Source organism: Apteryx mantelli, chromosome 16, assembly GCF_036417845.1.
Source record: "Apteryx mantelli isolate bAptMan1 chromosome 16, bAptMan1.hap1, whole genome shotgun sequence".
In the NCBI taxonomy this organism is placed as follows: Eukaryota; Metazoa; Chordata; class Aves; order Apterygiformes; family Apterygidae; genus Apteryx; species Apteryx mantelli.
Window position 1 is genome coordinate 4132832 of NC_089993.1, and position 23594 is coordinate 4156425.

The 23594-nt window shown below is 43.2% G+C and overlaps 1 protein-coding gene across 2 annotated transcripts in view; it reads right to left on the reverse strand.

Annotated features, from left to right (window-relative positions):
• The window catches only part of CLUAP1 (clusterin associated protein 1), an 80519-nt gene continuing 56925 nt past the window's right edge, over window positions 1–23594 (reverse strand). For both annotated transcript variants that reach the window (XM_067306208.1, XM_013939980.2), the window contains exons 10-12: window positions 14696–14797; window positions 3379–3434; window positions 1–326 (exon numbers count right to left, since the gene is read on the reverse strand). In XM_067306208.1, the coding sequence (XP_067162309.1) occupies window positions 180–326; window positions 3379–3434; window positions 14696–14797 (305 nt within the window). In that variant the 3' untranslated portion in view covers window positions 1–179. The remainder of the gene's footprint in view (window positions 327–3378; window positions 3435–14695; window positions 14798–23594) is intronic.

A 23594-nucleotide genomic window follows, 5' to 3' on the forward strand; every position in this document is an offset into this window, starting at 1 on the left:
TACTTTGAGAGTCACAAGATTAGCAATCCAAGTTTAATTTTCAAGTTTAATGAACATTATATACCAACTTCTGAATTCGGGCTGGCAAGCACTTTTCAGATGGCAGGCTATTAACTCCTGACCTGCACGCTGTCCAAAGTTTGCATTTCAAGATGCCTCCTGGTCCTGCTACTGAAGAGTCAGAAGTCATTATCACTTTCCTCTAGCGGCTCTGGCTTCCTTGCCCGGCGATTGGATTTGCTCGGGGAGATTTCCATGCTGTCATCTTCCACTTCTTCATCATCATCATCATCATCCAGGTCAATTTCACTGTCCTCCGAGTCCTCCTGCAGGAGAGAGCGCACAGAATTCACGGCCAGTTCAGATCTCAGAGCTATGTGCTACCAACAGACAAAGCTCACCGTTCACAAGGCATCTCTGTCAGCTCAAAAGTAGAGGATACTGCTTCTGGCTGACATTAAGTAGCTTCCTCCCCTGCACGCGGCATGATCACACACTTGGGGGCTGAGGGGAAGGCTCTTTGCCTGGACTGGTAGGACTCTAGATTTGGACTTGCTCCAGCGAGCAGCAGCAGATTCTGCAAAAGGCTTTGCTCCAGCCTGTAGCTCAGGCTGCTGTGCTGCTGGCCTCCCAAAACAGTGAAGGGCTGAGCTAAAGGCCCCCATGGCCCCATGGCTTTCACCTGCAGTTCCCCACTTTACTAGACAGTGGCTGCTCCATACAATCTGTTGCACACCTCCTTCCACACTGCATGGGGCTGACAACAGACTCCCTCACTTCTGCTCAATCTGTGGTATTAAAAACTTTGTGGGGCTTTAACTTTAAAGTAGGACCTAATGCAAGACCAAGGGACTTGGGCCTAGTGGAAAAAAATTAACTGCAGGAGAAAAACCTACCTGTGCCTTGTTCTTGTATGTGCCTGGCTGGGCTGGGGCAGATCCCCCCTTGGAGAGTCAGAGTGGAAAGAACAGGAGAGGCAGAGCAGAAAAAAAAATGTACGAGAACATAAAAGAAAACAGAAGGCAACCAGGATGACAGCAGGAGAGAAGGCAGCAGGGAAAGCAGGTACAGCTGAGGTGCCGTGTGCCATATTCGAGAACTGTTGCACTCCTTCCAACAAAGACACTGAGAGTACAAACAAAATGGGGGAAACTCAGCTTAAGCTACCAAGAAAGAGCAGGTGCTCAGAGACCTGCTCCCCAAGAGGAGGCCTGCAGGTCCTCCTGCCTGACACACATCCTCCAGGAAAAGCAGCTGCCTAGAATGGGAGGGGAGCTGAGATGAGAAGCAGGGAAAGGTGGGAGAGCTGGAGCTCACCTAAAGCACTGGCAGCTCCCATCCCTACCTAGAGATGGGTCTGAATGCCAAAGGCATAAATCATTCCCCAAAAGGCACCAAACAGCCTTAACCAGATCCATTCTGGCAGAGACAAACAGCAGAGCATGGCCAGGCAAGCTCCTTTCCAGGGAAATGCGAAGATGGGAAGAATGAAAGGCAGTTCTTCCCTCTCTAGCAAGAAACTTAACTCCCTTAACACTATAGTGCTCGTGTCTTCCCACAGGGAACACAGAACAGCAGAGGTTTTTTCTCTCTTTTGGCCCTGCCTACAGGAGAAAGTCTGCCCAGACCTCTGTGTGGTTAACCTAGCAGTGTGGACAACTGTGGCAAAGAATGCCTTTTGTATTTGGTGGTGAACGTTAGGAGTTTCCTGCTGTTCTCGTCGTCTTTGGTGACGATTTTCCCTGTCAGCTTCCCTCCAATTTTAAATCTTTTCCTTGGGACTCTGGGGCTTAACAGTCCATTTTGGCTCTGGTGGGACACATCTCTCACTGGAGGTCTCCAAGGTAGGTACTGCAATACTATCAGGGGCTTTGAGTGTGAGGGCAGAGTCTCTGAACCAGCTTATGGCCAGCAGGTGCCGAGCTCTCAGAGACCCGTGTGTAACTACCTAATATGCAGGCTGCTGTGCTGAAACCTCACTGGAGCTCTGAGTTGCAACAGATAAACCCAAAGGCCCCAAATGCTGGATTACAGGGTAGAGCTCTGTCTCACTGTAAGACTCAACATCTCCACTCCCAATGCAGAATGACAGAGCAGCTTTTGCTAGCTGATGACTGTCCATTAATCTCATTTTTTTGATCCAAGCCAGTGTTTCGTTGCTCACCCAGGGTCTGCTGTCCATAATGGGCTTTTGTGAAAGACTTTTTGAAAGAGCAAATTCTTTGTTTCAAAGAGGCTTAATTTCTATGGCATGAAGGTGCCAAAAGGCAGAGGCAGGACTGAGAGAGACTGAGGATGCCCCAGTACTGCAGGGCTTCTTGCTGGCCCAGACAGGATGTCTGAACTTCTAGCATGTCCTCCTCACCTAGACAGGCAACACTGGCAGGGCCCATGTCCACTGGACAGTGAGACAGAAGGGCTACATCTGTACTTGCAAACTAACAGACAGCACAGGTTCAAAGACTAGTCCACCGTCATCACAGTTTTTAAGTGTTTGCACTACTTCCTAGCACAATTTTGACCTGTGCTAACTAGCACTCTCCCAGACAATATCCCAGCACCATCTGGGGAATAGGACATCCCCACTGTTCCCAATAGACAGGTTGGATGCAGGCACCTTTTTGGATGGTGTACTGTATGGATGCAAAGCACATCAGGGCAGCTGCGTTAAGGGCCGGAGGCCCTGTTTTACTTCCTAGTACAGACATACCACTTAGAGCACCCGAAGGCACGGCAAGATCGCCTCTCTGCAGCAGGCTGAGCACGGCAGCCAGAATACCTGCCTGCTGTACAAGCCTGTGCGCACCTGTGAGGCACTGCCTGCTCACCACGTCGACCTAGACCAGACACAAAGCAAGGAGCCATGAGATGGCTCTATCTGCAAAGCAGGGACCTCGAGGGGCGCAGAGATCACAGTTCAACTCTCATCCTGTCACAGCAGCTGAAGGACTGATGCTTGCGATGCTGTGTTAACACAGGCCAGCGTGAGGGCTACGAGTCATGGTACAACTTTGGAGCAGTGCATATGCACAGATCCATATGTCCGACTCCTGCTGCACTGCACTGATGCCCTCCTCCCAGCAATCTGCCCCAACAGCTCAGCAGAACAGCACGATGGCAGCATTCCTGCAGCACATGTACCATTATTTACACACTGCAAGCTGAGGTTAAAGCACAGGCCAATGCCCAGAGACTCCACGAGCAAAATAAAAATGGAAAAGTATGTATGTATACAGATAGCTGGAGGAAAGGAAGGGAGAAGCAGGCCTGTGGCATGAAGATTCACCAGGTAAGAAACTGTTTCTCTAGCTGAGGAGAGGGCAGTAATTCTAAAGCACTGTCAGAGAAGCTCCGCAGGCATGTGGGATGGTTACTTACGTCTTCCTCTGTGTCTCCACCGTGCATTGTTCCCACGATCCGTTTGCCAGATCTTCCTGCAGAGCAAAGAAAATCACCATAACGACTGGTTCATGGTTAAGAGAGAGGGAGAATGAAAGAAAAAGTTCAGGGTTTACCTTTTAGAGAGGCAGTGAAAGGGTAAGATCCCAATGCATGTAAGGTCATCCCACTTGTTAAGCCACAGAGCTCAGGAGAAGGTAGAAGAGGGAAAGGCTGAGATATCAGAGTAATTCCAGTCAAGATCATGTTTCCACAGCTACCTTATGCCACTATGACAGTTCTGTAGGCCAGGGCATATAATTGCTTGAAGAACAAGCATTTACTTGCCATGCATAAGGAACTTGATAGCAATTTCTTGCCTGTTGCATAAAGTTTCAAGCAGGGAGAAGTTCTGGTCACGTAGCTCAATCTATTTAGCTTACTGAAAATTTGGCTGAGAGATGACATGATTATGGTGTACAGGTATTCATCAGGAGAAAATCCTAGGGCATACAAGCTCTTAAACTGCTAGGAGAAAGACACAAGAATCTGGGGCTGGAAGCTGAAGCCAAATGAACTTCAATCCGAAATATGGCAGTGATTTCTCACCCTAAGGGTGATCAAACATTGGAACAAGATGCTACAGGCAGTGTCAGGTTCTCCATTTCTTGTTTTCTTTAAATCCTAACAAATCATTGGTTCAAGGATAACAGGGTAAAATTTAGTGTCCTGTGATACACAGGATATCAGATCTAAACAATTGTTCTGGCTTCAAATTCTAGGAAAAAAATCACAAGGGGGACTTAGCATAAAACTCTTCCAGAAAAGAGGACCAAATATTTGCCATTAATACTGAACTACAAGAAAGTTCCTTAACACATGAAGCATGAAGTGAAATAGGTTTTATGCTTTTTAGCTAGCACTCTGTTATGTGGGACAAAGATTATCATACACTGAATGTCCAGCAAGAAAACAATAACTCCAGCTAAAGTTTGGGAAAAACAACAGGGAAGCTCCTAAGGACTCTCTCTATCCAACTTCCTCTAAGTCTGATTCAGTAATCTTATTCAGTACATGAGTCATTCCCAAAACGCCTCCTGTAAAGCTCTACGTACTCAGGGCAGAAAATATTAAGTGGAACCATGTACATAACTGTTTTAAGGATTTCCACATAAACCTCTACTTGCTTCCCATCTGCCCATGTGAAGTTTGAGAAAAACAGGTCAATCTGTACAAATCTGTAGAATTCACCTGAAACAGGGCAAAACAAATAAAAGGACCATCCTAGGTTTGGCTGCAGATCAACCAAACACTGGGCTTCTGTGGCTCCTGTATACACCAGCGTGGCAGTTCCTTGGGATTTCAGGGGGTAGGATACCTTGACTCTCTGAACTAAACTGGTATATTCCTTCCTCTCCTTTGGTGCTCAGAGAACAAAAATTCTTCTTTTCCATGCAGTCAGTTCCTTAAAGAGCCTCCAATATTCTGATCTTTTCAGACCTTCTAGCAGGGATAGATCTCTCACAGGTATCCCAGGCAGCACCAGGGCAAATGTCAAGAATTCCCTGCTGAGAGCCGGAGGTGCAAGTTTGCAGAGGCAGGTGGAGTTCTCACCGGTGGAAGAAGGGTTGGAAGGAATTCACTGCAAAGGGAGAAAACACTTGTGCCTTGCTTTGCTACTTTTGGATACGTAGGGGCCATCTGAAATGGGGAAGATGCCAGTGTGGCCTTCCTTTGTGGTTACCTGGAAGGGGTGGGAAAGGGTAGAGCGGAGCTGACGGGGGAATTCTGCATGTGGGTTGCCTGGGCAAAGGGAAAATGTTTCACTTCTCTCCGCCCTGCTTTCTGCAGCCACTGAAAGTCACTCGGTGCTAATCGGATGCCTATTCAACAGATCTGCTGTGACCATCAGATTTCACCATTTATTTATCTCCTGTCATCACTAGTTTTTTCCACATTGGATATAGGTTTTTCCAATCTTGACAAAACCTATCTTTTTAGCATGAGAACAAAGCAACTTTAAAATATACACTGTCAACCTCCTTTGTACATCCCAAAGTACCAAAACAATACGGGTCCCTTTCGCTCCCTTTGCAAGTTTGATTTTGGTTAGGTGTAGCAAAAAGCTGGCTAACTCATCTAGAATTTGTAAAAAAACCTTGCTATGTCAGGGCAGATAATTTAAGGCACCTTATGTCTCTAAACAAAAAGCCATGTCCTCTACCCACCTGCTTGCTGACAACAGAGGCAATGGAGATTTGTCTCCAGAGAATTCCTGAAAAGAGGATCTCTTGTCAAGCTTTAGAGACATTTGCTGTGATATACACTAGACCAAACTATGTAAATTCAGCGACAATTACAACCAACATCCTTAGGAGACAATAGATCTACATTGTCTATAGATGGGTCCAAGAGTTTAACTGTAATTTTGGTATGTACAAGACTCAGAAACCAAGTGCTAGATGGGGAATTATTACTTCAAAGAAGAAAGCAGAAGAGAGCTCCTGAAATTTACTGATGAGAAAAAGATGAGACACATCCTGAATATAAAAGAGAATCAGGATATCAGAAAAGGTGATGTGATGAAATAGGACAGTGCAAAATCACCAAGGGAAGAGCTTAGAGAATGCCAGCAGAAGACCTGCGGGATACTGGCAGACCATCAGTGTAAAGAGAAAAGACATCTTGTGAGCATCTGACTGACTGCTGCAGCTGGAGAAAGAAGAGGATCAAATATTGCCCCGACTTTGATCCTTACATTGGTTTAAGCCAGGAGCACCTTTTGAACTAATGTCTGTGGGATCAGCAGTAGGTCTTGTGGCACAACCCTGGGCACTCGCAGGGGACACTAGGGGATGTGGAGGGCCTGGAGCTTCAGGGTGTGCAATATGCTGTAGCCTACGCAGGAGAGAAAGCAGATTTTCCACATTAATAGAAGACCCTCTGTGACAAAGGTGGGAGGCATGTTTTATTTTTTAGATATTGAATAAACAAGTCTGTCTGTGTGGGAGCAAGAGACATGACAGATGGCCAGAGTGCATTTGTGTACTGGAGGGGAGGCAGGAAAGAGAGAAGTTGTCTGCACCGAACAGGGAGAGTTGGCAGCTACGGGGGGTTTGTCGCTTGAAATTTATTGGGTTCAATTTAGCTGGGCTCAGGTCACTATGACATTAGTGCTGCACCACTCTGGCCACAGAGGCTCATACAGCTTCCAAGCGGGCGAAAGCCGGTTATGTTTACTTACAGACAATGTGAATTCAGGTGGGACAGACTGTACGGAGTGATAATTAGGTAAAATGCTAGTAACGAGCAGACTGTAATTCACCGCACCTTTGGACTCAAATCTAATCTCAGTGCATTGCCACGGTTTATAGCCACTAGAGCCGTCAAAGATCAGAAGCGAACGCATATCCAAGATTTTAAGCCTGTGAGCATTTGCAATTTTTCCTCTGCATGTGAGGCTTGCCATTGTACTAATCTGTGCAGCTGCCTACAACGGATCTAGAGGATATGAATGATTTACATGTTCTTACTCAGCAGAGGGTATATGTTAACCCCGTGCCTGACAACAAGACGTGACACTTAACCAGAGAGGTCAGGACAACCTACCATGACAGGGAAGATAGACTTGCAGATGAAACATTTTGCTCTCACTTTGGAGATCTGCATTCAGTCTTGAACTCTTAATGCAAATTCCCAGTGTGAGCTTGGACAAGACACCTCCCTTCCCTCCGCTTCACCTCCTCACCCAGAGAACAGGGATAAATCTTTTGCCCGGTCTCTCTGATCTGCAAGTCCTTTGGGGACTGCCTTCTGATGCGTGAGTGTTTGCATCCCTTAGCACAAGGCCCTGACTTCAGCAGAGTTTTCTAGGCATTGCCAAAGTACAACAGTCAATTAAGTCCACTACAGCTGTTGCTCAGGATAAGCAACACTTCTAGCTATTTCTTATAACCTTCCCGAAAAGGAAATTTGCTTGGGAGCTAGTTGCCAGTGTTAAGCCCACCATTTCTGACCTACAGCCTCTCCTTCTCCTCCAGCATTGCAGCTGCCATAACATGGGCTGAAGGCATATGGAAAAACCTTTTCTCTCCCAATGTGCACTCAACTTTGCTGACACAGCACATGCACCTGAACACAGCTCTGTTAGGAGAAGATGAAGAGATTGAGGGAGGAAGCTCTATTTCCAGTTAAGACAAATTACTTTCTGCGACTTCCAAATGGCAGCCCCTTTTCTAGGATCTGGACTCTTATTATGTGCTGAGTGTTTCCAAAAAGGCTTGACTGCTACCCTTTCCCCAGGCACACAATCCCAGTAATGTCCAGCAGCTGGCCATCTCACTAAAGCAAAAGACTTTTCAGACTCTTATCTAGAGGATGGGAATCTACAGAGATTCACACAGAAATATGTTAAAATCACAACAGCAACTCTGCCAAGTTTCTTCCTTCCCAGATTTGTTTCCTTTAAGCGCTGGCATTCAAACACAGTAGTTCCTAAAGTACCTGCAGCGTTGACTGTTTTTCCTTCCTGCTTGAACTGAAGAGGCAAGGAAGAAGAGACTAACCTGATGTTAACCAAAATGTTTTTATGGGGTTTGCAATTAGAACTTGCTTTGCTTTACTAGAGAAATACATTCACTCCAGAAGCATGGTCACAAGGAGCTGCTGTATGCCATGCGTACAAAGTCCCAATCAGTGTAAAATTGCACTTTGTGATGTTCACAAAGGAGGAATTCATTTTTAAAAGTTCATGGAGATCAATACCAGTTTGGTAGAGTCCTGCAAGACTGTGAGCTGCTTTGAGAGCAGATGCATTTAGAAAATTGTTCCCCTTGACTTCATACGTTATTAAACAGCTGGAGAAGTCGAATACTGCTAATACATAGCCAAACACCTTCCTGCATGACGCATTCTTTACGCCTCTCTAGTTCTCCTCCTCTGCCACCACCATGGTAAGAGCAAAATCCAAACCTCTCACTCACTCACTCATCTCCTCACTTTCACAGACTTTGGATCAAGGCCCATTTGCAAAGACATGCAATAAGAGGCCTCATTGCATGTCATGGTTCATGAAGAACCATCAGGAAGAGAGCAGCAGTCTGACCAGATTGAAGGATTTATTGTGTTTCCAGGGCTGTGTATCCAGCGTTAATTGCCAAGAAATCAGATGGGGGTTTTCAAAGCTTCCAAGCACAATAATCACAAACCCTACACGGAAAGGAAAGGTATGAAGAGTTATAAGCCCAGTAGAGCCTATGGTGAGGCTGCTATTCATACCTGTCTCACCACTGCCTGTTTGGCACCACAAAAAGGCTATAGCTCTCCCTTCTGTGCAGACATCGAAGCCTATCCGGGAGCAGGCCTCCAAAGGCATGAGGTGCAGGGTACCTGCAAGCCCCACAGAGTATGTGACCTGCAGATTCCTGGTACTTTTGAGACTCAGGCCTTGACATGCTGGAATTGCTGGGACATCAGAAGGAGACTGGCAGTTTCTTGAGTCTGTGGCTGAAGGGTGCACGTGAAACAGACCCTTGACAAATCTTCCAAAGTGGCAGAGTGCTTTAATTACCAAGGGTGGGCAATTCTAAATGAGACACTTTCTTCTGGTCTTCCAACAACACAAGCTCCAGTGCCTCTGACTGCAGCAGCAGGGACATCCTGTTCACTGTTTCTTAATGGTTTCTGGATATACTGATTGGGAGGAATGCCTTTGGAAAAGTAAAAAGGGACACTATATCCTGCACTAAGCTGCACACAAGTAAGAGGCAGCTGTCCCTACGGAAGAAGCGGAAAGACCAGGGCTGATGGGATCACACAGCATTTGAATGATGCCTAGGGAAGTGCAGGGTGCTTCAGCATGTTTTTCCTATCAAGAATCATTTCCACTATAGAAAGGAAGGCAACACTTTGAGAAAAAGTGCAGAACTGTTCATCTTGTATTTGTAAAGATAAACGCACTTGCATATGTTTCTTGGTCTTGGACTCCTAGATATAATTTCCTTTAGGAATCAGAGAGAAGGGAAGAAATAGATTAATTATTTAACATATATTTTTAACAATCAGGCAGGTGACATCCGCAGGAACTCAATGTGAGCAAGGCACTGAACAAGGAGCAGGCAGCTGTTGTACATTCCTAATCGAATTCCTTCACTCCCCTTCAGATTTATGGCACGTCTGTGGTTTCGACACACCTTGGGGAGGCTAGAGAGAAGGAAAGCATTCTAGAAATGCAGTAGCAGATGTCTGAATGTTGTCGCAAGCTGGAGAGGGGATTTCTGTAAGAGAAGTCTGACCATTTCAACAGAGAACAAATCCAGATCATGACTTTCCTACTTTTTATCTTGTGTATTGTAAGAAGGGATTTGGAAACAGGTCGGTGGAGCTATTTCTTGCTGTTGTGTCAAACCTCCCTTTTCCCCCTAAAAAAAAAAAAAAAAAAAGTGGGCTGCTTCAGCCTTCATACCCTGCACACTGCGAAAAGTTATCTCTGGCCCTTGCCCATATCTACTGGTCAGCTCCTACTTTACACTCTCAAGCTCAAATTTAACAAGAAAACTAGGACAGGGAGGCTAAACATCATCATCACCTCAAGACCCTGAATGTCTGACATAGCAGCAGCAGCAGCATGCTTTGGATATGTGCCACTCCATGTGCAATCCCTCCGTGAAATGCATCTGTAGCCGGACCAGGAATGCGCACAGGCCTGGCTATAGCGCAGGAAGAGCTGGCACTGGCGAGTCAGCCTGTGGTTGGGTTTCATTGTTGCATATTTGGTTTTACTTCCTCCAGGGAGATACAGTTTACTTTCTTAACAAAAAACTTTTATTCTCCTCATCTGCTGCATCCAGACATTTTTGTCCTTGCTATGTTTAACTGTGCAGGTTTTCACAGGCTGAGATTTTATCCAAGTACACTTGCTAAACTGTCTGCCAACACATCATTATCACATTGATCCTCTGGGTGCAGTTCTGGAAAGGTAAAAGGCTCCAAGAAAGCTGAGGTCTCATTGTTTGACTTTGGACTGACTGTTTACTGAGTAGCATTTGGAGTCTGATAAAGCTGCCTTCTTACAATAAATACCAAATGAGGTTGAAGCTGTTATTGCCTCGATAGCGAAACAGTCTTTTCAATACAAACAGGACAAAAATGCCACTTAACATCAACATTCCAAAGGGAAGCATATGAGCTTCTAAAACATTTGGATATGGGAGCTGAAAGATGGATAGAGGAACAGATGCTGATTTAATATGGACAGGCACAGTCCCACAGCTCTGCAAGTGTAGATCATTTCTGTTTCACTCTGTCGCATTTCCACTGCCTACCTTGTTCCAAGCACAGCGTGTACCAGTCTGCCATGGCCTACACAACGAGCCTAGTAGTACACTGGGAACAGGAGAGATCCTGAATTGATTCATGATTCCAAAACGCATTTCAGAGCTCTGGTCTGAATGAAGCTGAAATGATAGATCTGCACATGTACTCACAATGTCACTTCAAAATCTGCCACTTCTGATAGTGCGGATGCTAAAAATTCACTTTAGTTCAAGGGGAGACTGCAGGTTCTTAGAAAAAAAAAAAATCTACTGAGGGTTAAACTAAGTATGTGGAAATCACATTCAGCTCAGGAAACCCTGATGGGGTCGAAACAGCTAGAGGATGGGGGAGCACCTGAGGGAAGTTCTTGCACTCTCCCCTTGGTGTTTTCTTTCAGCCAGTGCTGGAGACAGGAGATCAGGCTCAGTGGACCTTTCACCTGACCTGGCATGGCAACCTCTGCATTCCTAGCACAAGGTTTTGCTTTCCTCATCCCGACATCCACCCTGTCTGCACATGAACAACTAACCAGCTGCAAACTAGTGGTCTACAGCCCGTTTCAGTCAAGAGGGTTCTTTACATTGCAGATGATTAAGACCTTAGGACACTGCAAGAATTTATTTTCTTTATTTTTTGGCACTCTGATGAAACACAGTCTTATTCCAAATTCCACCACTCACCCATAGTGTGACCCTGGCGAGGGCTGCTTAACTTCTCCATGCATCTGCTATTTCATTTGTACAACTGCCTCACTTATCTCTTGCCAGAAGGAATGAAAGTGGATTGTGCATTTTTAGTCACATTTACAACCTTCAAATTAGAAGGTACAGAAGATCAATATATTCTTTTATTTATAAAAGCAATGATTAGTGACACGTGGATTTAATTTTAATAAGCCACATCAAGCAGGAGACCTGCCTGCAATTGTGAAACACTATAAAACAGGCTGTAGTTTCACAAACTCAATAAGCCAGCATCTGCCAGTTTGGCTACTATCTTCCTAGCCATTTTTTCTCAACCCCATGCCTCTTCTCTTCTTGTACCAACACAAGCCTTCTGGCTTCCTGAAGCCAGGTTTTCTGCTTTTTGAACCAGAGCCTAAAAATCTTGAACTCAGTGGAGATGCAAGCTACATAGCTCATTAAAACTTCCTTCTCAAACTGCCCCTTATTATTCCTCCTTGTATGAAGGGAATAATGATTTAATTTTCTCTCTGTACCACAGGAACTAGCAGTTTGTCATGCCTCCCCTTGCTAACACTCTTCTGCTTCATGGGAGACTAAATCCTATCCCTTCAAGTCTCTTAACTGACAAAACTAGGAGCAATTGTGTCAAAGTTGCATTTAGTTTGAATTTTGCTGCATCTAGACAGACCTCGTGAAAGGACTCTTGAGCTTGAAAGTGTGCCCATTTTTCTCAATTATACCAAGTGGCCTAATAAGAGATATTATCTCTCCCTGCAAATCTTGCCTCTATAATGGCCAAACACACTGGAGTACCTGCCCACCTATTACGAACAGAGGGAGGAAGTCTCCTCTTACCATATTAATAACCTGGAAATTAGAGATGTAAAACTGAACCACAGCATCTGCAGAAAGTAACCACAGTGGCCCGTTTCTCCTCAGCAGGAGGGCAGATGCGGCTCAGAAACACAACTTTTTAAGAAAATACAATTCTTTAAAAGAAAATGACTGAAATGTCTTGAACTGAGTCAGGAAAAGAAAGTAATAATTAATACAATAATGTTCTTATTATACTGCCTTAATAATTAAGTACATTTTAAATGCAAACAATATCTATGCTGAACTATATGTATAGATTTTCTATGTGTTTAATGACAAATGCCCAGTAAATGTTCAGGCTTGATTTTCCAAAGAAGCTGAAGCACCTGACTTTAGTCTCAGGTCTTGACATGGTCTTCAGCACATTAGTGTGTGAGGGTCACACAGTCAAACATATAACCTCACTACTGATGAAGGATCGGGGCCAAAGGGGCCCATTTACACAGACAAGTGCAGATCCGAACCTGTTCAAGTCTAGAATTGCTCATCATGTAAGTATGCACTCTGGATCATGCTGGAGCTCCTGGAGGAAAGCTCTGGCCTGACCGCTATCTAGACATAGTCCAAGTTTTTGTTCATAAAGTCTGGACAGAAAAAGGATGGGCAGGACTGAGTGAGCCAGAAGAACAGAAATCCCAAGGTTGAATTTTCTTAAAAAAAAATGTAGGCATTTTGAACCAAAGCCAGCAGTGTGGACAGAAAGCCTGCTCTTAACCTCACAGTATAGATACAGCTAGAGAGACTAGGTGACTAGGCTCAAGATTATGAAGAGAAACCTTAGCAAGGCAGAAAAGTGAGCCCAGGACTCTCAGCTTAAAAGCCTAACAGCATTTGTATCTGTCTCTGCCAGAAGACTGTAGGACTGAAGTGCTATGCGTAAGAATGGGAGAGTACAGTCATTACTCTTCCGGACAAATTGCAGAAAAGGAGCCATTTACCATACCTGGAGCTGATCCAATAGTTCTGTTCATAGCAGGCGGAAGGCAGAAAGAGGACAGAGCAGCTAAAGGGTGACTTCCAAAATACACAGAGATAAGGAAACAGTAAAACCTGGGATAGCGACCTTGGAGCCAGCAAACAGCAGAGTATGTGAAAGTCAGAGGATAATTATGTGCTAGAAGTAGTTTACTGTACAAAGAAGAGAGGTACAAAAGCATAGCAAGCTATCTAAACAGCATGGCAAAGAAAACATCTCGGGGATTACGGGTGCTTGAAGTGTGACAAGCATCGATTTAATACTGAGTTTGCAGTCAGTGTAATTAGTGATAACAAAGGTCTTCCTAGAAAAATTTTACTTGTAACAAAATTTACAATTTTTATAATAGAGCTTCTTTCTCCAAAAACTGATGTTAAGAGCTGACTATTTGACTGCAACCAGTTCCCATGTCCCTAGGTTATCACTCCCGGCCTAAGAAAAGCAATGAGATGGGGCATCATAAACAGTTATACATAGTGACCTCTAAAGTCCTAAAAACTTTGTACAGTCTTTTCTCTGAAAAACTGCAATGTAAAAAATATTAGCGAATATCAGGGTTTCCGGCATTTTCCAAGACGTTTCAAGAAATAGAGAAAACAGGGATAAAAATTCTTGAATTATATTGATCTGCAAACTTCAGCTTCCAGCTCTAGCCTCACTCAGAGAAGGGAGAGCAGAATTAGGCTCAGAAAAAAGTCATTTGCAGTCTATCCAAGTAACAGGTTTGAGCAGAAGTACTGGCACATGAAATTATCCGCACTGGTACTTCATCCAGAACCCAGAGGGGCTTTTGCTGGTGGTCAAAATCACTCACAACAGACAAAAATGCCAATGAGAGCTAGCCAGATTTTGTGGTTTCATTTTGCTGGACTGTAAGCTGGGTAGAACTTTTTTTTTTTTTTTTTTTTTTTTGCACCTAAGTGAAACACAGCCCCTCAGACAGCAATTTCTTTGAGTTCCTATTGCCCAGAGTCTACTGGAATCAGCAGTCGGAGGCTAAAACTTCACTACATGTAAGCAGAGACAGAAGCCAGATGTCTTTCCATGAAAGAAATAATTCAGGTGTCTTGCACCCATAACTGCGTCAGTGACAGTGGCTTTAGGAACTCAGTAAAGGTCTCCTTTTGAAGATGACCCTACCAGGACTAGTGTCTAGAGCTAAAGGAAAAGAAATGCTTTGCGATGAGAAATGCAATTACTTTTCTAAGGCTTTCTGTACAAAGCTACTTCTGAATCTGCAAGGCAAAACCAAGGGAGGATTCTTCTCACGTGGTACTCTTTCCAGAAAATACTCCCGAATATGCTCCCTTGAAAGCATTGTATTTTTTCTGCAAAATACTGTCCTCTTGAAGCTCAAGAGGACTCTGCAATGTCCTTGAACTGTAAAGGATCTTGCATTTAAGGTGATTCAGACACTTTCAGCGTGTTCTTCTGAATAAAGGAAACTAAGGAAAGGTTAAGATACCTTGCACTTTGGTCTCCATGGCTGTGCGCTGCTTCATTATCTGCCTCTCTTCGCTATCGGATCCTTCATCCTCCCGAATCTCTACGTCAGAATCATCATTATCTGGATAAAACAAAAGCAGCTGAGTAACATCATTCGAGCCAACCCACAACAACTCAGAATAGCAGTTGGATGCAAGAGCATGCTAGTAGTCTCTGCCTCTGTTACAGACCAAGATGAATTCAAAATGTGGTAGCAGACAGAGCATTGCCTCTGCTGACAAGCACACGGAAACAGCCAACCTCCTGGTCCTCACTAAGGAAGGCATCATTGTAGGCATCAGTGCCAAAGAAGTTGAGATGAACAGCATGTACAATATAAAAACCCTTGAGACAATTCTCAGATTGTACCATAAAGGCAATGTTCTAAATATACTCCCTGGCTATGAATCATATATACAGTCAGAATGTGCTATTTCAGCAATTGATTTCAGAATAAAAATCTTTTAAAAGCCTTTGGAAACTGTGGTGTTATTAATATATCTCCAAGTCTTTTACCCTGACATAAGCAATACCAAAAAATGTCCCCTTAGACTCTTTACCTTTCATTTAATCATAGATTAGAAAAGCACAATGTAACATCCCACATAAATGGAATTAGTTATGGCTAAACCCAAAATGCCTGGAAGAACAGGAGAACTTCCCAAGGTGCAGGAACTTCTCCAGATATTTTCATAATCTGCCTTTTCATTTTCTCCTTCCTATCCCAATCAAATCCTCCCGAGTCCTGACTCCCGTTCCCCAGTCACTGAATTGAAACAAACCTTAAGAACTCAAGTTAAACTGTCCTTCAGTTGTATGAAAGGATGGCAAAAACCTTCAAATGTGTAAAAGTGTCTGCAGAAGGAAGAGGGCAGACTGTTCTTCACGTTAGATGTACCAGTCCCATCTTGGTCCTCACAAGCATGACCAACTGAACTGATTCTCCTCCAAGTCTCCTCTGAAGCTGTCCAACTGGGCTCAGAAGCAGGTAGGAGGTTTGGAAGAGGCTCTGCTCCATTTAAGTCTCCTTCTATCCCATGGGCTTTTCTGCCCCCCCCTCCCCATTCCTGTTCATGCCAACCTGCTTCTGCAGACTCCCTGGCTCTCCAGACTGAGCCCTCAAACAGTCTGTCAATGAGGCAGGTCCTCAGCTGACGGAGGCTTAACATACTCTCTGATGAACCCCTCTACGCCAGCTGACCCTACGGCTCAGAGCTGGTGCTCTGGCAAGGACTGCTGCGTATGGCAGATCTACACAAGCCTGTGGAATCAACAGCCCTGTGACAAACCCAGCCGGACTCGGTGTTAGGTCATCACCCCGTGCAGCTACAACAATACCAGTTAGTTATTTAGAGAAAACAGGCAATCCTTTCCCAGGCTCATTTAATTATACACATGTCTCCGTGGAAAATGGAAATAACCACTTTTATTTATGATTAGTAATGAGCTGATATATCTTTGCAATATTTAATTAGCAGGCAACGTACAAATACTAGACATTTTTCCATAATCTTTTTTTCATTGCAATATTAAGTTAATGACAAAACATAATAGCAAGGGATGTATCTGATATCCTGGTAAGATTATGAAGCTCATAACAGCGCTGGCTACGATTTCTATTTGTATTGCAGTTTCTTCTTTGGCAAGTGAAAGAATCACTTACTGCAGTGTGACCTGGATACTGTTTCTGTTTACCTGGTATTCAGGAAAGCTAGATTTTGTTTAGACCTTGCCCAGGCAAACACCTTGGGAAGAGCAATGTGTAGTCTACCTAAAGGACTTTGGTTCACGCTCTATATGTTAAATAGCAAGACTGCTTCATCTGCAATGGTTCTCAGGCAACTACCAAAATGCTGTCTTGCTTATTTTGGATTGTTTTTTGTTTCTCTGTTTTTCTGAGCAGCAATTCCTCCTTTTCAGGTTTTGTCAAACATGGTACTCCTGCCACCAGCATCACTGGCCAGGGCTGATGCCACAGAGGGCCAATATGATTCCTTTGCCAAACCACTTCAGTTTCATTCCCATTAGCACTTTATCCTTTTCCCAGGGACCTCCTGAGCACGAGTTGCCAGCTGAGATGCAGACTAATGGTCCCAGGGCTTTCTGCTGATAACCCAAAGTGACAAACCCAGTTAACACCGCTTCGGGTGTCGTTAGGCTTACAGCATTCACTCGGCAGAGAGGTGCAGTGCTGTGATTCTGCTCTGGGTAGGGACTGCTGTTACAACACGGGACTTTAATTTTATACTTCACTTTTCTGGAAACCCTTTTTAAAAAAAAAAAAAAAAAGAAAAAAAAAGACACTTGTGGCAGCAGACTCTCAGATATAAGTGTAAAATATAATTCCCTTGGGAAAAAGCAGGGGTAAGAAGACAAAAAAAAAACAGGAATGAATCTGCCATCTTCCTTTAATATACATAGAAATGTTATTCCCTAAATACCCATCTTCCTCTGTGGCTTAATGCTCTCCTGAACTACATGAACCCTTCCAACTCCCCATAGCGCACTCCTTCGCACTCCAGCCATTTCTGACCCACTTCCACTTGCTAAAAGGAAGCTCATGTCATCATACAATTCCCCACAACATTTTTCTGTTGGAAAATGGGACTTGCTGTAAGATCCCGTGCCTTGGGATAGAAGTGGTAGCTACTTTGGAGAATGACGGCTGGAGGGGTCCAAGCTTTTTCTTTATGGAAGGAGATGGTTTAAACACAGCTTTTTCTCACCCAGCCCTTTTTTTCTTTCTCTCGGTTTCTTAGTTACTCTCCACTCCCTCTTATTCACATTTCTTTTATCTTTCTTGCCCACTAACTTAGATGTTTAAACTTAATGATGGAGCTGCAGTTCTGTCCTGTTCAGCCCGTATGTGGACGCAATAGCACACAACTGCCAGCCCCTGGAAAGCACGCCCTGCGTCCCAGCTCTACCGCCCAAGTTTCCTAATTACGCTCAACAAGTAATGCCAAGAGCAACTGAACATCTAGCTTTCATTTCTGCCTTTAAAAATCCTGGATTACTCTTCAATAAAAAAAATGAAGGAAGATTCATCAGGCGATTAGCAGCACATAAACACAGTGCAACCTTTTTCCTTCCAAGTTGTGACTTTGAAACAATTCTTGTTACGAGTGTATGGCAAGAGTTTGGATTTTCATTAGTCTGGCTGAAACTCTAATATGAAGCATAAGCCTGCTGCTATAGTGAAAGCATGCTGGAGGAACAGAAAAAAGGGAACTGCAAATGCAAATTCAGCATCAATAAAATCTGTGCCTGTGAGTCTCCTGCAAACCATTTAGAAAGAAATCCAGCACGTTTTCACTTACAAAAAAATAAATGTCCTGCTCTGACCCAGCACTCTGTGATGGATGGCTCAGGAGCTGCTATCACCAACCCCAGCTCTGCCTTGCTGGAGTTATCACCAGCAGAGCAGAATTATGCCAGGCCAAAATACCAAGGATGCAGAAGCAGAGCATATTGCTGAAAATTTATTTAAATACACAAGATAAAGACAAGCTGAGCAGAGGCTTCTTAATGGGATTAAACAGCACACTAGGCTAATGCTCTGTGTGACCCATCTTATCTAGAGGACTACAGGGTTCTAGCATCCGACATTTCTCATCGTATATGCCCACTGTGTCCAATTTTCAGCAAAATATTCTTGTTATTCATGAAAAGATGACAAGTCAGGAAGCTTCACTTAACAACACATAGAGGGAAACTACCTGCTGACCTAGGAGAAGTCACAGTCGTTCACTGGCTATTACTGCATTAATAGAAACGACGATGCATGAATTCCAGGGAGCTAAGGAATACTCTTTATGGAGAAAACGTACGTTTCTCTTAGTATCAGCATAAAGCAATGAATACGATAAAGCATACTACTCCAAATCCACACATACCGGTACATGAAGTACAGAACACACTCTAATGCAGCTGGCTTATGAGATTTGCATGGGTTTACATGAAGATTATTTGACGTTTAACAATAAACTGTGATTCAGCAATCCATGTGCCTAAATTTAAGCCAATGCTGGCAGCTTCCTGGAGCTTAATGCTGGTCTGTTTACTAAACCCTGTATTTTTACTGTGAAAAGGCAATCAACAGAGAGACTCTATAAACTGCATTTGGCCCATTTCCCCACTGTAGTGATTTGCTCTCATGCACTGACAGCACTGGCAAAGTATGAGACTGTCAGAGAGAATATACTGAACTTCGGCATTTTGGACTTCTCTCTCCTTACATTTTAAAATTTCTGAAGTAGAAATGTTGATCAACTACATTAGTGTCAATTAAACCAGTTCAGCAGTAAAAAGTACATACTGGCCATAGCTGAAAAACACTGCTCTCAGAAGATACGTTATTTGCTTCCAAAGCACATGTGCTGTTTCCAGAGAGAAAAGGGGCAGATACTTGGACCGATTAATATGGATAATGATTTAATTTTAGGTAGTTTGCAATGTTTGAAAGAAAAACAGTATGATTTAATAACTTACAGTGATTTCATTACAGATTTGTTTGTTTGCATAAATATTCAAGTAAATGTATGCAACTAAAATAAGGTATTGGGGTGCAGATAATGAGCATAAGGCGCATAGTTTAGTGAGAAGCTTTAGAATTAAATATAAATGTTGTTTAGCATATAATTTCATAATAAAAATCACTGCTTTGAAAACACAAGCATTGGCTCCACAGCGATTACTGAATTCAGTAAGGTGTTGATTTTGGTGAAGCAACATTATGAGAAAAACAAGTGGGTAACTGACAGCCACTTGATCCAAAAATAAAATCTATTTAATAATACAAGGAAATTTCAGAACTGGAAAAAAATGGGGGGATTGAGATTTTTAATGTGAGCTAAGGGAGAGTGGAGCTCAGTTCTCATTTGAAAGTCTCAGTCTCAATTTTACTAAAACTCATATTCACGTCTTGTCTCAAACTCAGAGAAACCAGTCATGTGTATCAACCTGAACAGTTACATGTTCACAGCTCTGCAATTTGAATTAAAAAAAACCAAAAAACTCATCTGATTTGAGAGAAATTCATCGCAGTACCAAGAGCTAGTGACCAAGCTCCAAGCCCCTGCAGCTCCTACAAACTTCAGCAGAAAGTGTGGGTGTCCAGACCTTAACACACTAAAACTGGGCAAGAACATACTAATAAACCCCAACTAGCATGTTGCAGAGTTGCGTCTAAGGGCATTTTCTTACATCTCTTGGTTATTTCAAAATGGCCTATTGCTGCAGTATCCAAGTCTCACATTTTTAACAGTAAGGATAATTAACCATTGCCTGGGGAAGGAACAGTTCTCTGTCACCTGAAATCATTAAAAATAATTGTTAATGACAAGTTCCATTTAAACCAGGATTTGTAGTCTTGGCTCAGGAACGAGTAGGTAAGATACTTTTTGGCCCATTTTACAGAAGAGGTCATACTCAGTGACCATAACAGTTTCTAATGTCTTTAAAAGCCAAAAATCCATCAAAGCACTACTGAATTAAAACACGAATTTGCAATTATCTAGCAGGCAACACACAAGATTTGTGGACGAACTCCAAGCGCCTGTTACAAAAAGAGAGATGGTCTCAGCGCCCCGCTGGCGAGGGTGCCGAGCATTAGCAAAGGTACCCGGGCTCCCAGCCCTCCTGGGCATTACCCAGCGCCTTACTGCTACCCTGCAAATGCGACAGCTGTTGCAATAGGGCTTTTTGGTTATCGCCTATCAGCCTTCAAAGCATCGATTCCTGACTAGAGAGAGTACACGAGAGTCAGGATAACACCAAACTGCAAGCGTCCCGTGATTTGCCACCCTAAGCACATCTCTTTGCTTTGCTTAATCGAGCAGGACGATGAAGTTGAGCACATTTTACTTGCCTGTTCAAAAGAGAAAGCAGCCCTTGCCAAGAAAAGGTTTTGGGCGTGTATCGGGCAGAATCCAAGCTCTACAGAAGCATCAGTTAATCTTGTCGGGACAGGAGTTTTGCCGAACAACGCTGAACTACTGCAAATTCACAATCCTGTGTAACATGAACATCCATTCGTTTTACAGGCCAAGCGAGACTCCGCAGGGCTGATGGACTGCACTGACAAACCTGTGATTACATCTTCAGTCTTTCAGATTTACCTAGCTGAAGCTCGGCACAGTTGTTGCACAAAGTAGTATATTCATTGAGGAAAAAATGCAGTTTTACAGCAATTTTTTTGCAAACTGAAATCAAATCCTGAGCATAGCTTTGGCCAAAAGAAATGCAGGAAATATTCTGAAAGTTTAGAGGGCTTATTTTTATATTTTCAAAACCAAATATTTTAAGTTTTTTGCTTTACTTGATATTTTCTACTTTTAAACAGACACAAAAATTAACAGAAAGAAGGAAAATGAAACAAGCTGATTAGTCTGCAAAAAGTGTCTTTTAGGCTGGAACATTTGCCACGTGTTCCTTTTTGCTCAGCAAACGTGTTTTTTCAACCATGGATGAACCAGAAGAAATAAATCCTGAATTTCTGCTGGGGTCAGTGACTTTCCTAGCCCCCTCCTTCCACACCAAGCCATTACCAGAGCAGCTCTTCATGTATCTCTGTCTGACAATAGTTCTACCAATGGTCTTCACAGTGGTCATCTGAGCAGCATCTAATACAATATTTTAAGAGTCATTATTCCATTTTCCACAGTCAAACTGAGCCCTGCGTTCCTGTCAGTTGGCACTTGTTTCTTGCACCAACCTCGGATGCGCTACAAGGACAGCAAGCGTGTCAAAAATACCCCGCTGTATGACAAACACCACATTGTATATTGGTTTCTCCAGCAGCGCCTTATGTGAAATAAAGATTACAAAAAAATACCAGCAATTTTCTTATCACTCATCGCAAGACATTTTTTGTACTGCCACAAATACTTAATTGCGTGTATTTTCATCATGCAAATAATACTAAAAGCTTGATCTGTATCTAAAGTTTGACATCTTCACATAATTTAAGAATGTTTTTTCACATAACTTAGTATTAGCTTTTTTTAGTGCAGTAGTTTTATGGAGATGCTCTGTGAGAAATAAGAGATGATTTGCAATGTATTCCAGCAGAAGAAAAGAACCAAGCTGTTACTGAATTACACCAAAGCTTTTGGCAAATTTTATGCAAGTGTCAGGACTTATCTAGCAGCTTTCTATATTCCTAACCTGGACCTGCACTATTTAACCTATCTTCCATAACACATTTTCAAAAAATATAGGCTATGATTTAGGTTTCTCTGGAGTTAGTTCAGCCTGAAACTAAAGGGAGAGCTGTCTAGAACTCCGGCAACTTTTGCTGCAGAGAAACGAACTGTTAATTTGCAATCACTTCTTACCAAATTAGCAGTAGAAAAGGTCAAAGGATTCAGACAGCAAGAGAAGTGCATCAATTACTAAGGCACGCAAAGGTAAGAGTGCTTACGGGGACAGGACGAATGCTTTTATCAGTTAATTGTAACAAATTTATCAACAGATTCCTGTTTATGCTGTTGGAAGAGCCTCATTAAGTGGTTTGCAGCTCTTGGGGACAAAGTGTAACGGGACTTGGAGAACCTTTCCCTTCCCTTGCAGGAGGCACTGGACCACTATCTGGAAACACCTTTGTGCAGGAAAACAAGAAGTCTATTCAAAAGAAGCTAATAGCACCACTCGGGGACCTTGAAGATTCACATGGAGAGTCTTAGGGTATTAGGAGACACCAGGCCAGCTTGCCTGCTTTCCACCGAGGGAGGCTGCATGGGAAAGAAGGTAATCCCTTTGACTCCAGAGCACATTATGTAGGCAGGACCAAGGCATTGCAGGACCTGCTTTAACAGCTCTGTGACCAGGCATTAATATATTACTTGACTTAAAGGCCCAGACATTTAAGTCCAGAGGTGGGGTTTTTTTGTTCGTTTTTACAAACTGAATACAGATGACAACTTATGATAAAAGCACTTTGCTGTGTACGTGTGGGTTTACTTAAAAATGCAAGTGGAATAAGCATTTTTCTGAAACCTACTTTAGAAAGATCTTTCTGATGGTGAGGAAAAGCCCTTCTCTATCTTCCGTGCATCTCTCGTTAAAAGGGCAACATCCTATCTTAGGACGAGGATATGGCATACAGAATCTCACAATATGGGTAAAATAAGGTTTAAGTGTTCATGCCTGTTCCACTTTACACCATTTCCCCAGAATATATATGATGCTTATAGTACACGTTGATAAAATCACTGACTGCCGGACCAAGGTTGTAGGGCTCTTGGGAAGCCTCGATTGCAGAAACTCCATCCCTTATCATGCTTTCTATTTCGAGTGCGAATTTCACTATAATTAACTTTTGGGGTGGTCTGGGCAGGCAAAGTTGTTTAGGTTTTTTTAGCTGCACTGATTCTGCTGCTGTTTCTTTATTTCCCTTTGTGCACAGTATGTGCCTTTTCTCGTGACCAGGATCCTAGAGTTATACTAACCCTTCTGTAAACATACCCCTAATAGGGCACCATGTCATTTAAGATACCAACCTCTGCATTTCTTACCAAAACAAGTATCTTGGTTTTGAATTGTATAAAGGGCATCATTTAACTAATAATGAGAGGAGGAGAGTGGGGTCTGGTCTAAAGGGAAAGCAAAGGCTGGTACTTGATCATTATCTGATAGCAAATGGCCGTCTCAGACAGCTTTACAAAATTCAGTAAATTAATCTTACAGCATCCAGTAATGAAGCCGTATTCCATGCTCATGCCTGGGGAAACAGCCTTCAAGAGTCAAATTATTCTCTCAGTTATACTTCTGCAACCCCATAGACTTCAAAGCTGTATGCAGACGACGACGGGCAAAGGCTCAGAAAGATCGCTGCATTTGCCCAGGGTTATAGGACAATCAGTAAATGAGCCAACAAT